The sequence below is a fragment of the Anomaloglossus baeobatrachus genome, chromosome 4 (assembly GCF_048569485.1).
Source record: "Anomaloglossus baeobatrachus isolate aAnoBae1 chromosome 4, aAnoBae1.hap1, whole genome shotgun sequence".
NCBI classification, from domain to species: domain Eukaryota; kingdom Metazoa; phylum Chordata; class Amphibia; order Anura; family Aromobatidae; genus Anomaloglossus; species Anomaloglossus baeobatrachus.
The window spans coordinates 391,039,028-391,052,873 of NC_134356.1; the positions used below are offsets into that span (position 1 = coordinate 391,039,028).

Here is a 13,846-nt window from a genome sequence, read left to right on the forward strand (position 1 = left end):
CGCCTTGTGGTACTACGCATCTACACCGGGCCCTGGGGCTTGCCTCACTCTCAGGAGGCTATTCCAACTAACTGCACTCACCATCAGCCCCAGGCGTCCCTCAACCTGCAGTGGCGGTCCCCACTGACCGCAATACTGAGAGTGGCGTCACGACAAACTACAAAGAAGGTTTCCTACCTGTGACCAGACAGATCCATCTACGTGGAGTCCCTGAAGGTAATGCACCGACACAGCGTCCCCGGGGCTCCACAACAGCATAAGAGAAAGATCCTCTAAACTAGAATGTATATGACCAGTGGAATATATATAGGCTCCAACTCCCGTGTCTGTGTCATCTTCAGAGAGAATTAGATTATAAACCCCATTGCGGATTAGTGTAAATGTATCGCAGCGTTATGTCAGCACTGTATATAAAATATGGCTAATATAATACTAATTAAACATTACCAACAATATAAATACTCATCACATGCTCCTATATGGTAAAAACTGGATTTGTAGTATTTTTTCTAATGCAGCGCTCCTATTTATAGATGAGGATTTTTTTTTCTTCTTTCACATCCCAAACAAAAAAAAAAGCTGTATGTCGGATTTAACATTTAATCAGAGCACCAGATGGTGATACGAAAGATATTTTTTTTCAGATGGTCATGTGATTTAGTGGACCAGAAAACCAATGGAGTGTGAGGCATCGGATCACATGACAGATGTATAATAAGTCTGTTAGAGCTCTGATTAGACAAGTGACCTGGTTACCATCTGTAGCTAGAAGAAGTGACTTTGACATTTTTGGATCACGCTCCCTGGAAGCATTACTCCATCCCAAGCTGTCCTGCAGTGCAAAGTATGCGGAGGGAACTGGAGGAAGTCAGAGATTTGCTACTTAAAACATGCTTTTAGGCTCTGTGTTTTTATTCCCCCTCCCACCCTCCAGACAAGCCACATCTTGATTCAGAAAAGGTCTCCAAAGTAAAACCAGCTCCGTCATTTGATATATGAGAAATCTGGAGGAGTCTACAAGCTATTGCACAGGAAGGGCTTCTCCTGCCTTTGTGCAGAGCCCCAGCGAACAGCCTAACTCAGGCTCCCAACCAGGGATGGTGCTCCAGACAGCCGTGACCCCGGGCAGGGCCCGCAGATTTCTGTTCAAAATACCGTATGGATCACTGAGAAGAAAAAGCGGAGAAGGGGTGAGTAAACTTGTGCGCACTACCAGCGACATTAACCCCTCAATTGTCTATTATTATATATAGGTAAAATATATCTTTGTACCGTGTTAGCCAGTAGAGATAAAAAAAAGTTTAGAACTGAGAATCAACCACTAAGAACTCTCAGTTCTTTTAAACCAACTTTTTTTTTATTATTATATAGTAAGTAATCACTTTGGAGTAACTTTTAATATTTAGCGAGAAGTTAAAATGTTTTATTAGTCTACAGAAAAAATCAATCTTTTTTTTTTTTTTTGCAAATTGGCAAACTTTAGAATTGAATATTATCAGCTCCATTAGTTTACACATCAGTGGAATTTAAATTGATTGATTGTATTGTGCAGGGAATGGTTTAGGGATCGAGCTCTCGTGGAATTGGAGAATTGTTCGTAAGACGATGGCAGATCATAGTCATTTATGGCTACTTTTACTTTTGTTTTGGCTTCAAAAACTGTATGAAAAAGTCTTCTGCACATAGTCTATTGTTAATGATGATGGTGAGAATGATGAAATGCATGTGTACAAAAAGAGGTCGTATTATCGTAATGTAAAATGTTCTGGAATACTAATTCAGATATTGAGCTGTACGAAGCACATGGGCAGAATGAGCTGGTTTGTATGTAGCGAGGCTCAATATGATACTCTGATAATACTATGTATGGAATTCTATGTAAAATTATAGATAACACAGTTTGTTATGTTTCTAAATGATTTATGTATAAGGTTGATGTAGATGTACCTTTAGTTTACAACTGAACATCGACATCTCCTTTCCATGTCCTGTTGTGATTTGGTCTCAGTAATTCATTTGTAATCGCCTGAAGAAGGAGCCTTTGTGCTCTGAAAGCTTGCTAATATCATTTTTCTGGTCACCCTATAAGGGTATCACTCCTAAAATACTTTTGTCATTCTTGGGACATAGTATTTCAATTGATATTTCTGGCTAACACCGTACCACAATACTACCTTGTGTTGCACATTGTACCTTTTAGTTAAATCTCTGATTGGGAAAGCAATGTGCATTTTCATCATGTTTTTTAGGCTTTTTTTTCATATTTGCAAAAATGTCATTGCTGGCAGCAACAATTGATAAACTCGCTTTGACTTTCATCCGTTTTCTTTTGATATCAGAAACCCATTGTGTTCACCATAGCTAGGTTTGGGTTTAATGTTACAAATACTGGCATTCCAATATTGTATTACATAAAAGAGATGTAAGAATTGCCAGAAGACACATGCAGTGTTCAATGTCTTTCCTTATTCTCTGGTCATATAACAAAGCAACTCCGGCTAGCGATTGTAACTGTTTGATGTGGTCATGTTATGGGACACCTGTAAAATGCTAGAGGAAAATGCAGGGCATGGGTACTGTTTGGAATGTATTAGAGGTGTAGTGTAGGCGGGGGCTAAAGTGGCAGTTCTCTGGGTACCAAATTCTATGGGGTGCAAAGTTTTCTATTACCACCTTAACCCCATTTTCTAATGATTCCTCTTACTGGTACTTTGCACACTATGACATCGCAAGCCGATGGTAGCGATGCCGAGCGTGATAGTCCCCGCCCCCGTCACAGCTGCGATATCTTGTGATAGCTGCCGTAGCGAAAATTATCGCTACGGCAGCTTCCCACGCACTTACCTGCCCTGCGACGTCGCTCTGGCCGGCGAACCGCCTCCTTCCTAAGGGGGCGGGTCGTGCAGCGTCACAGCGACGTCACAAGGCAGGCGGCCAATAGAAGCAGGAGGGCGGAGATGAGCGGGACGTAAACATCCCGCCCACCTCCTTCCTTCCTCATTGCAGCCGGGACGCAGGTAAGGCGATGTTCCTCGCTCCTGCGACTTCACACACAGCGATGAGTGCTGCCGCAGGAACGAGGAACAACATCGTAACATCGGTCCTTCCGAAATTATGGAAATGACCGACGCTAAACCGTTCATACAATTTCGACGCTTTTGCGCTTGTTAATCGTAGTAAAAAGGATTCACATACTCCGATGTCGACAGCGACGCCGGATGTGCGTCACTTTCAAATTGACCCCACCGACATCGCACCTGCGATGTCGTAGTGTGCAAAGTACCCCTTAGTGCGGTGCCAGCACACACCGTAGGTAGTGCCAGGCCTAGCGTCCCATGAGCTAACTGAGCAAAGCAAGCAGGGGCTGCTTTGACATTTCGGTCGGCGTCATTGCCTCACAGGCGAAATATGTGGAGTACAGCAGTCATGATGAGTTTATCAATGGCTGCTGCACTCTTCATAGGTAGTGAGTGTGATGACAAAGCTCTCAGTATGAAGTCAGCTTCATCATCCTGGTCTCTGCTCATGCAGAGTGCAGCAGCCAAAGACAAACTTATCCCAGCTACTGTGTTCTGCACTGGCAGTGATGGAGATGATGAATGCTGGAGTGTGCTCTCTCACAGCTCCCCACGTCTTCTCTCATTTGTAATTTTATTACCAACCAAGATTTGCTGCATGAGCTGTCCCAAATTTAAAATAGTGACCCCAGTTAAAAAAAGCCACTAGCTTTATAACAGGCGTGCCAAACGCATTTTTAACGAGGACCACATCAGCATTATGGTTACCTATAATGGGCCGCTTGTAATTGTAAAAGCTTATTTACATCTCCATGCAACACAGTACAAGCATGGACTGCAATGCACAACTGACCAGGGGCTATACAAAAGCTATCCCAGGCTAGTGGAGCTATTCAAGAGCTGTCCCTCAGTTGTCGGGGTGTATGAGAGCTGTCCCTGAGTAAAAGGGCTATAGAAAACATGTCCATGGGTAGTAAAGGGGGCTTTACACGTTAGCGATATCGCTAGCAATTTCTAGCGATAGCGAGCGTGTAAGTACCCGCCCCCGTCGCGCATGCGATTGTTTGTGATCGCTGCCGTAGCGAACAGTATCGCTACGCAGCGTCACACATACTTACCTGGTCGTCGTCGTCGCTGTGACTGCCGAACAATCCCTCCTTCAAGGGGGAGGGACGTTCGGCATCACAGTGACGTCACCGCAACGTCACTAAGCGGCCGGCCAATGAAAGCGGAGGGGCAGAGCTGAGCGTGATGTAAACATCCCGCCCACCTCTTCCTTCTGCATTGGGGCCGGCGGCAGGTAAGGAGACGTTCCTTGCTCCTGCGGTGTCACACATAGCGATGTGTGCTGCCGCATGAGCGATGAACCACAATGCTAAACAACCCTTACCGATTTTTGAGTTTGGGACGACCTCTCCATGGTGAACGATTTTCACCATTTTTGAGGTCGCCTAAGGTCGCTGGTAAGTATTACACGCTGCGATATCGTTAATGACGCCGAATGTGCATCACTAACAACTTGACCCCGACGACAAAACATTAACAATATCGTAGCCCCCTTTAGTCTATACAACATCTGTCCCTGGGTGGTAGGGTTATCCAGTGGCGTAACTAGAGTTTGATGGGCCCTGTTGCAAAATTTGGACCGGGGCCCCCCCTCCATGTACTCCGACACTTAGGGTACGGGATAATGACACTGACACTCGGGGTACAGGATAATGATGCTGACACTTAGCTCTTACCCACAGCACCCAGGTTTCACATGATCTGAAATCCCTCTATCAGCACACAGCTTTCCCATGTTCTGATATTCATCATTCCCTCAGCACCCAGCTTTCCCATATCAGAGCATGGCAAAGCTGGGTGCTGAGAGATGTACAGCAGAGCATGGGAAAGCTGGGTGCTGAGGGAAAGAGCATTTTTCCCTCAGCACAAAACATTCCCATCCCCTGCTTGTATCTTTGTCCCCCCTCGTATAAAGTTCTCCACATACTACAATGGCCCCCACATAGCCTTCCATATAGTATAAAGTGTCCCACATAACCCTTCATATATTAGAATGCACCCCCATAATCTTCCATGTATTATAATGCATTTCCCATAGTCCTCCATGTATTATAATTCACCCCATAGTTCTCCATATATTATAATGTAGCCCCCCATAGTCCTATATGTATTACACTGCAGCCCCATAAACCTTCATATTGTATTATGCATCCCCATAGTCCTCCATGTATTATAATGCATTTCCCATAGTCCTCCATGTATTATAATTCACCCCATAGTTCTCCATATATTATGCTGCACCACAGTCCTCCATGTTTTATAACGCACCCCCATAGTCCTCCATGTATAAAGTAGCCTCCATAGTCCTCCATATATTATAATGTAGCCCCCATAGTCCTATATGTATTACACTGCAGCCCCATAAACCTTCATATTGTATTATGCATCCCCATAGACCTCCATGTATAATGCATCCCCATAGACCTCCATGTATAATGCATCCCCATAGACCTCCATGTATAATGCATCCCCATAAACCTCCATGTATAATGCATCCCCATAGACCTCCATGTATCATGCAGCTCCATACACCTCCATGTATCCTGCAGCCAGCCTCCCCCAGGGCTTCCATGCGTCATGCAGCCAGCCCCCCCAGGGCTTCCATGTGTCATGCAGTCAGCCCCCCATGGCCTCCATGTGTCATGCAGCCCACCCCCAGGGCCTCCATGTGTCATGCAGCCAGCCCCCCAGGGCCTCCATGTGTCATGCAGCCAGTCCCCCAGGGCCTCCATGTGTCATGCAGCCAGCCCTCCCAGGGCCTCCATGTGTCATGCAGCCAACCCCCCCCCAAGGACTCCATGTGTCATGCAGCCAGCCCCCCCAGGGCCTCCATGTGCCATGCAGCCAGCCCCCCCAGGGCCTCCATGTCTCATGCAGCCAGCTCCTCTTGGCCTCCATGAGTCCTGCAGCCAGCCCCCCCAGGGCCTCCATGTCTCATGCGGCCAGCCCCCCCCAAGGACTCCATGTGTCATGCAGCCAGCCCCCCCAGGGCCTCCATGTGTCATGCAGCCAGCCCCCCCAGGGCCTCCATGTGTCATGCAGCCAGCCCCCCCCAAGGACTCCATGTGTCATGCAGCCAGCCCCCCCAGGGCCTCCATGTGCCATGCAGCCAGCCCCCCCAGGGCCTCCATGTGCCATGCAGCCAGCTCCTCTTGGCCTCCATGTGTCCTGCAGCCAGCCCCCCCAGGGCCTCCATGTCTCATGCGGCCAGTCCAACCAGGGCCTCCATGTGTCATGCAGCCAGCCCCCCCCCCTAGGCCTCCATGTGTCATGCAGCCAGGCCAACCAGGGCCTCCATGTGTCATGCAGCCAGCCCCCCCTAGGCCTCCATGTGTCATGCAGCCAGACCCCCCAAGGACTCCATGTGTCATGCAGCCAGACCTCCCCAGTGCCTCCATGTGTAATGCAGCCAGCCCCCCCTAGGGCCTCCATGTGTCATTCAGCCAGCTCCTCCAGGCCTCCATGTGTCCTGCAGCCAGCTTTTCCAGGCCTCCATGTGTCCTGCAGCCAGCCCTACCCCCAGGGCCTCCATGTGTCATGCAGCCATCCCCCCCCCCAGGGCCTCCATGTGTCATACAGCCAGCCCCCCCCAGGGCCACCATGTGTCATGCAGCCAGGCCCCCCGCCCCCCCCAAGGACTCCATGTGTCATGCAGCCATCCCCCCAGGGCCTCCATGTGTCATGCAGCCAGGCCCCCCGCAAGGACTCCATGTGTCATGCAGCCAGGCCCCCCCAAGGACTCCATGTGTCATGCAGCCAGCCCCCCAGGGCCTCCATGTGTCCTGCAGCCAGGCCCCCTCAAGGACTCCATGTGTCATTCAGCCAGCCCCCCCAGGGCCTCCATGTGTCATGCAGTCAGCCCCCCAGGGCCTCCATGTGTCATGCAGCCAGCCCCCCAGGGGCTCCATGTGTCATACAGCCAGTCCCCCCCCAAGGACTCTATGTGTCCTGCAGCCAGGCCCCCCCAGGGCCTCCATGTGTCCTGCAGCCAGCCCCCCAAGGACTCCATGTGTCTTGCAGCCACGCCCGCCCCAAGGACTCCATGTATCATGCATCCAGACCCCCCCAGGGCCTCCATGTGTCATGCAGCCAGCCTCCCCAGGGCCTCCATGTGTCATGCAGCCAGCCCCCCCAGGGCCTCCATGTGTCATGCAGCCAGCTCCTCCAGGCCTCCATGTGACCTGCAGCCAGCCCCCCCAGGGCCTCCATGTGTCATGCAGTCAGCCCTACCCCCAGGGCCTCCATGTGTCATGCAGTCAGCCCCTCCAGGCCTCCATGTGTCATGCAGCCAGCCCCCCCCCCCAGGGCCTCCATGTGTCATGTAGCCAGCCCCCCCAGGGCCTCCATGTTTCATGCAGCCAGCCCCCCCAGGGCCTCCATGTGTCATGCAGCCAGCCCCCCCAGGGCCTCCATGTGTCATGCAGCCAGCTCTCCCAGGGCCTCCATCTGTCATGCAGCCAGCCCCCCAGGGCCTCCATGTGTCATGCAGCCAATCCCCCCCCAGGGCCTCCATGTGTCCTGCAGCCAGGCCCCCCCCAGGGCCTCCATGTGTCCTGCAGCCAGGCCCCCCCAGGGCCTCCATGTGTCCTGCAGCCAGCCCCCCCAAGGACTCCATGTGTCTTTCAGCCACGCCCCCCCAAGGACTCCATGTATCATGCAGCCAGACCCCCCCAGGGCCTCCATGTGTCATGCAGCCAGCCCCCCCAGGGCCTCCATGTGTCATGCAGCCAGCCCCCCCAGGGCCTCCATGTGTCATGCAGCCAGCTCCTCCAGGCCTCCATGTGACCTGCAGCCAGCCCCCCCAGGGCCTCCATGTGTCATGCAGTCAGCCCTACCCCCAGGGCCTTCATGTGTCATGCAGCCAGCCCCCTAGGGCCTCCATGTGTCATGCAGTCAGCCCCTCCAGGCCTCCATGTGTCATGCAGCCAGCCCCCCCAGGGTCTCCATGTGTCATGTAGCCAGCCCCCCCAGGGCCTCCATGATTCATGCAGCCAGCCCCCCCCAGGGCCTCCATGTGTCATGCAGCCAGCCCCCCCAGGGCCTCCATGTGTCATGCAGCCAGCTCTCCCAGGGCCTCCATCTGTCATGCAGCCAGGCTCCCCCGCAAGGACTCTATGTGTCCTGCAGCCAGGCCCACCCCCAAGGACTCCATGTGTCCTGCAGCCAGGCCCCCCAAGGAGTCCATGTGTCATGCAGCCAGCCCCCCAGGGCCTCCATGTGTCATTCAGCCAGCCCCCCAGGGCCTCCATGTGTCATGCAGCCAGCCCCCCAGGGCCTCCATGTGTCATAAAGCCAGCCCCCCAGGGCCTCCATGTGTCATGCAGCCAGCCACCCAGGGCCTCCATGTGTCATGCAGCCAGCCCCCCCCAGGGCCTCCATGTGTCATGCAGCCAGCCCCCCCAGGGCCTCCATGTGTCCTGCAGCCAGCCCCCCCAAGGACTCCATGTGTCTTGCAGCCAGGCCCCCCCCAAGGACTTCATGTGTCATGCAGCCAGACCCCCCCAGGGCCTCCATGTGTCATGCAGCCAGCCCCCCCCCAGGGCCTCCATGTGTCATGCAGCCAGCTCCCCCAGGCCTCCATGTGACCTGCAGCCAGCCCCCCCAGGGCTTCCATGTGTCATGCAGTCAGCCCCCCTAGGGCCTCCATGTGTCATGCAGTCAGCCCCTCCAGGCCTCCATGTGTCATGCAACCAGCCCCCCCCAGGGCCTCCATGTGTCATGCAGCCAGCCCCACCCAGGGCCTCCATGTGTCATGCAGCCAGCCCCCCCAGGGCCTCCATGTGTCATGCAGCCAGCCCCCCCAGGGCCTCCATGTGTCATGCAGCCAGCCCCCCCCCAGGGCCTCCATGTGTCATGCAGCCACCCCCCAGGGCCTCCATGTGTCATGCAGCCAGCCCCCCCCAGGGCCTCCATGTGTCATGCAGCCAGCCCCCCCCCCAGGGCCTCCATGTGTCTTGCAGCCAGGCCCCCCCAAGGACTCCATGTGTCTTGCAGCCAGGCCCCCCCAAGGACTTCATGTGTCATGCAGCCAGACCCCCCCAGGGCCTCCATGTGTCATGCAGCCAGCCCCCCCAGAGCCTCCATGTGTCATGCAGCCAGCTCCTCCAGGCCTCCATGTGACCTGCAGCCAGCCCCCCCAGGGCCTCCATGTGTCATGCAGTCAGCCCTACCCCCAGGGCCTCCATGTGTCATGCAGCCAGCCCCCTAGGGCCTCCATGTGTCATGCAGCCAGCCCCCCCCAGGGCCTCCATGTGTCATGCAGCCAGCTCCTCCAGGCATCCATGTGACCTGCAGCCAGCCCCCCCAGGGCCTCCATGTGTCATGCAGTCAGCCCTACCCCCAGGGCCTCCATGTGTCATGCAGCCAGCCCCCTAGGGCCTCCATGTGTCATGCAGTCAGCCCCTCCAGGCCTCCATGTGTCATGCAGCCAGCCCCCCCCAGGGCCTCCATGTGTCATGCAGCCAGCCCCCCCAGGGCCTCCATGTGTCATGCAGCCAGCCCCCCCCAGGGCCTCCATGTGTCATGCAGCCAGCCCCCCCAGGGCCTCCATGTGTCATGCAGCCAGCCCCCCCCCCCAGGGCCTCCATGTGTCATGCAGCCAACTCTCCCAGGGCCTCCATGTGTCATGCAGCCAGGCTCCCCCGCAAGGACTCCATGTATCCTGCAGCCAGGCCCCCCAAGGACTCCATGTGTCCTGCAGCCAGCCCCCCAGGGCCTCCATGTGTCATGCAGCCAGCCCCCCAGGGCCTCCATGTGTCATGCAGCCAGCCCCCCAGGGCCTCCATGTGTCATACAGCCAGCCCCCCAGGGCCTTCATGTGTAATGCAGCCAGCCCCCCCCCAGGGCCTCCATGTGTCATGCAGGCAGCCCCCCCCCAGGGCCTCCATGTGTCATGCAGCCCGCCCCCCCCCCAGGGCCTCCATGTGTCATGCAGCCAGGCTCCCCCGCAAGGACTCTGTGTCATGCAGCCAGGCCCACGCCCAAGGACTCCATGTGTCCTGCAGCCAGGCCCCCCAAGGACTCCATTTGTCCTGCAGCCAGCCCCCCAAGGCCTTCATGTGTCATTCAGCCAGCCCCCCAGGGCCTCCATGTGTCATGCAGCCAGCCCCCCCAGGGCCTCCATGTGTCCTGCAGCCAGCCTCCCCGTGTACTCACTGATTTATAAAAAAAAAACAAGTACTCACCTCTCTTCTCCTTCCACCGCAGCTCTGTCCTCACCTCTACTTGTTTCACTGCTGCTCATCCTCACCTCTGTCCTCGTTCCCCCGTGGCTCCGGTCGGCATCCTGCTACGCTCTGTGCTCTCACCACACACAGCAGTCACAGAGGAGTGACTTCACCGCGCAGGCACGGGGGAAGACTGATGATGCCTAGAGCGGTGCCGGCCACTCTATGCAATATCAAACCAGTGTGCGGTGATGGGAGCGCGGTGACGGGAGCGCGGTGACGGAAGCACGGTGACGCCCGGCCCGGTGTCAGCGGCGGCAACCGGGTCATATAGCTGCCTCCACGCCACGTGGTCTGTGGCAGAACAGCGCAGCTCTGCTCTCCCAGAAAGGAGCAAGCTGCTGATGTGACGGGCGGCCTCGGGCCCCTAACCGCTGTGACTGCCGTAGTTACGCCCCTGGGGCTATCCAAGAGTTTCCCCTGGGTAGTAGGGCTATACAACAGGTGTCCATGGGTAGTAAAGTTTTAAGAAAGCTTTCCCTTGATAGTAGAGCTATAAGAGAGCTGACCCGGGGTAGTAGAGTTTTAAGAGAGATGTCCCTTGATAGTAGAGCTATAAGAGAGCTTGTCACTGGGTAGTAGGGCTATAAGAGAGAGGTCCTTGGCTAGTAAGGCTATGAGAGAGCTGTCCCTGGGTAGTAGGGCTTAGAGCTCTTTTCTTAGGTAGTAGGGCTAAGAGAGCTGGCATTGGGTATTAGGGCTAAGAGAGCTGTCCTTGAGTAGTACGGCTAACAGAGCTGTCTCTGGATAGCAGTGCTGAGATTGCTGTCCTTGTCTAGTACAGCTAAAAGCACTGTCCCTGCTTAATAGGACTAAGAGCACTGTCCTTGGGTAGTAGGGCTTTTGGCGCTTTCCCTGTGTAGGGCTAAGCGCACTGTCCAAGACATCATAGTCCAAGATAAACTACGCCCAAAGCTAAGAACTTGCTACATCTCCTATAAATCAAAAATGGAACTTGCTTCCTTTGCTTTTGCCTGACCCTATGATAAGTGCTGAGTACCTCCGCGCTAAATTAAGGGTGTAAAGATGGAACCACTCCTTGTGTTTATGACACACCCTTTGTTAAGTGCCTGCTGACTACGTCCCCTCGATTTAAAAGGTGGCATTTGCTTCTTGTGTTGGTGCTGCCCCTCTACTTAGCACTGGCTGTATCTGCACAGATTCCAAATTGACCTCTTCCTCCTTTTGCTGGCTCCGCCCTTCTGTTAATCGTTATGTCAAAGTAAAACACAGCCAGTTCATAGTAGGTGGCTCCAGCACAGAAGGCAGGTGCTATTTTGAATTTTGAGTTTCGGCACACACCTCCACACTGCACTGAGAAAACCTGATAGTAGTATTTTACTAAGTAAAGTACATATTGGTGCTGTCATATTGATTAAAATGATACGGAGTTGAAGAAATCAGTTTTGTATATTTTCGTTAACCTTCAGCTCTGTTCTGGCCCCTCCACTGCCTATGGGTGTCTTTTGTTCATCATTTTAAAATTTAACACTGGTGCCATCCTAGCTGCGGGTGGCACTTGAAAAGATTGATCTCTTGGCAGTCTTTAGGAAAATGGTGATGGCGGTTGTGCATGCGCAAATTACTCAGTGCCACTGACACAATTTTACTAAAGTCCACCATGAGATCAATCTGTGGAAATGCCGCCTGTGGCTAGGACAGCGCCAGCGCAAAATCTAAATTCTTCTGTGTCCTACCCTTGCAGGCCATATAAAATGATGGGGCAGATGGATCTGGCCCTCAGGCCTTGAGTTTGGCACCCCTGTCTTATAATAAACTTTACAATTTAGATACTTTTTCTAGGTTTAGGGTTAGGACTATACAGGGTGGGCCATAAGTATGGATACACCCTGGGTGGGCCATTAGTATGGATATACAGTGATAAAATGGAAGTGGTGTGGGAAAAACATTTGATGCCGGGTGGTGTCCATGGCGGCCATCTACAAAGCCGCCATTTTGAATTCCACTTTAATCTTTTTTATCATGGCGTATCCATACTTATGGCCAACCCTGTTCTTAGAGTTTAAGACTATGTTAAGGGTAAGACATAGTACGATGGTTAGGTTTAGGACAAGGATAAGGTTTAAGATTACGGTTAGAATGGAAATAGGGTTGGTGATAGTACTAGGATTAGGGATAGGGATAAGCTTAGGGCTAGAGTAAAAAAATGGTCACATAAAAAAGTAAAAAGATGTAAATAAAATCTAACAATGTATAACTGTTTATTTTTAGAATGTGTTGTAAAATTTCAGCAACTCCCCCAGAAAATAACTACATCGAGGTCAACCTCTAGCTAGAGGTCATAGGGCGAACTATCATTGCATTGGTATTTTCCTATAATACAATATACGTGCTTGGAGGATAAGGGTTTCATACTGGACTGGTTGAAAGGAATCAAGGAGTGCATTTTTATTATTCAGAAGTATGGATACATGAATACAAATGTGTAAATGTATACATTCCAGGATTTACAGTGTTTAATATTGATAACCTGCTCAAAGACCTGGGCATTAATATTTGATCAGTTGAGGATCACACCCCAAGCACCACAGATGAGCAAAACAAAGAGACCAATACACGCACTGGAGCAAGGTAACCCCATTACGGAAGTACCAGAAAAAGACACATACAAAGGCACTGAATAATGGGTGCTGTACTCCAGCAAGTGCCACTGCCCATTCATTCCAGTGATTAGTGAGAAATTCATAGGTAGGATCCACACAGATCATATTGATGTATTTCCAGGTTTGGACAAACCCAGTTGAATCTAATGGTCTTGTGCTGGTACCCCACTCTGTCTCATCGATATGCTCCAACTGAAGATGTGCAATGGTTTGTTCAAGGGCTTATGAATCTGGCATTTTTTTTGAACCATTGAAAGTCCATGTGCCATTATATTGTAGCTCACAAAAAAGAGGGAACATCAAATAAATGCCGAAAAAGTGGCAACATCATCCAAAATAAAAATGTATTTTCTACTTTTTAATACATAATACATCACAAAATACAGGAATATAGTATTCAAATTGTCTCTCCAGTAAAGGAGACAAACTCTAGCACAGCGCCACCTATTGGAAGTAGCGATCCTAAAAGTCACAAGTTCATTTTCAACAATCCTTTGCAATATGACTCAGGATATATAAGCCAGATCAGAATCCCAATTTTTCAACAATCCTTTGCAATATGACTTTTTAGGATCGCTACTTCCAATAGGTGGCGCTGTGCTAGAGTTTGTCTCCTTTACTGGAGAGACAATTTGAATATTTCTTAGAGGGGCGTGGCAGCTATAAGTCCCCTTACCTGGCAGCCAGACTGGCTTGCAAAGTCTCCTTAAGGAGAATAGTGTTCCCCCGTGGTCCCCACATAGGAATATAGTAACGTTTTGACCCAATAACCAGCTGGGTCTTTATCAAGCCAAAAGCTTTCTACTGCTCTGTGAGTTCTGGAAAATGACAAGAGTGTAGACCACAGGAATATTTTTTTAATACTTGTTCAAAATCACGACACAATTATATTCTGTGACTTTACACAATATAC

At 51.8% G+C, this 13,846-nt stretch overlaps 1 protein-coding gene across 5 annotated transcripts in view; it reads left to right on the top strand.

Moving 5' to 3' along the window:
• FRMD4A (FERM domain containing 4A) overlaps positions 1 to 13,846 on the top strand; it is a 720,232-nt gene that overhangs the window by 236,187 nt on the left and 470,199 nt on the right. The window contains exon 1 of one of the 5 annotated variants that reach the window (XM_075345252.1): positions 965 to 1,190. The exons of 3 other annotated variants lie outside the window; for them this stretch is intronic. In XM_075345252.1, coding sequence (XP_075201367.1) covers positions 996 to 1,190 — 195 coding nt within the window. In that variant the 5' untranslated portion in view covers positions 965 to 995. Of the gene's footprint in view, positions 1 to 964; positions 1,191 to 13,846 lie in introns of those variants that run through there. One more of the 5 variants, XM_075345251.1, reaches the window with a different exon arrangement.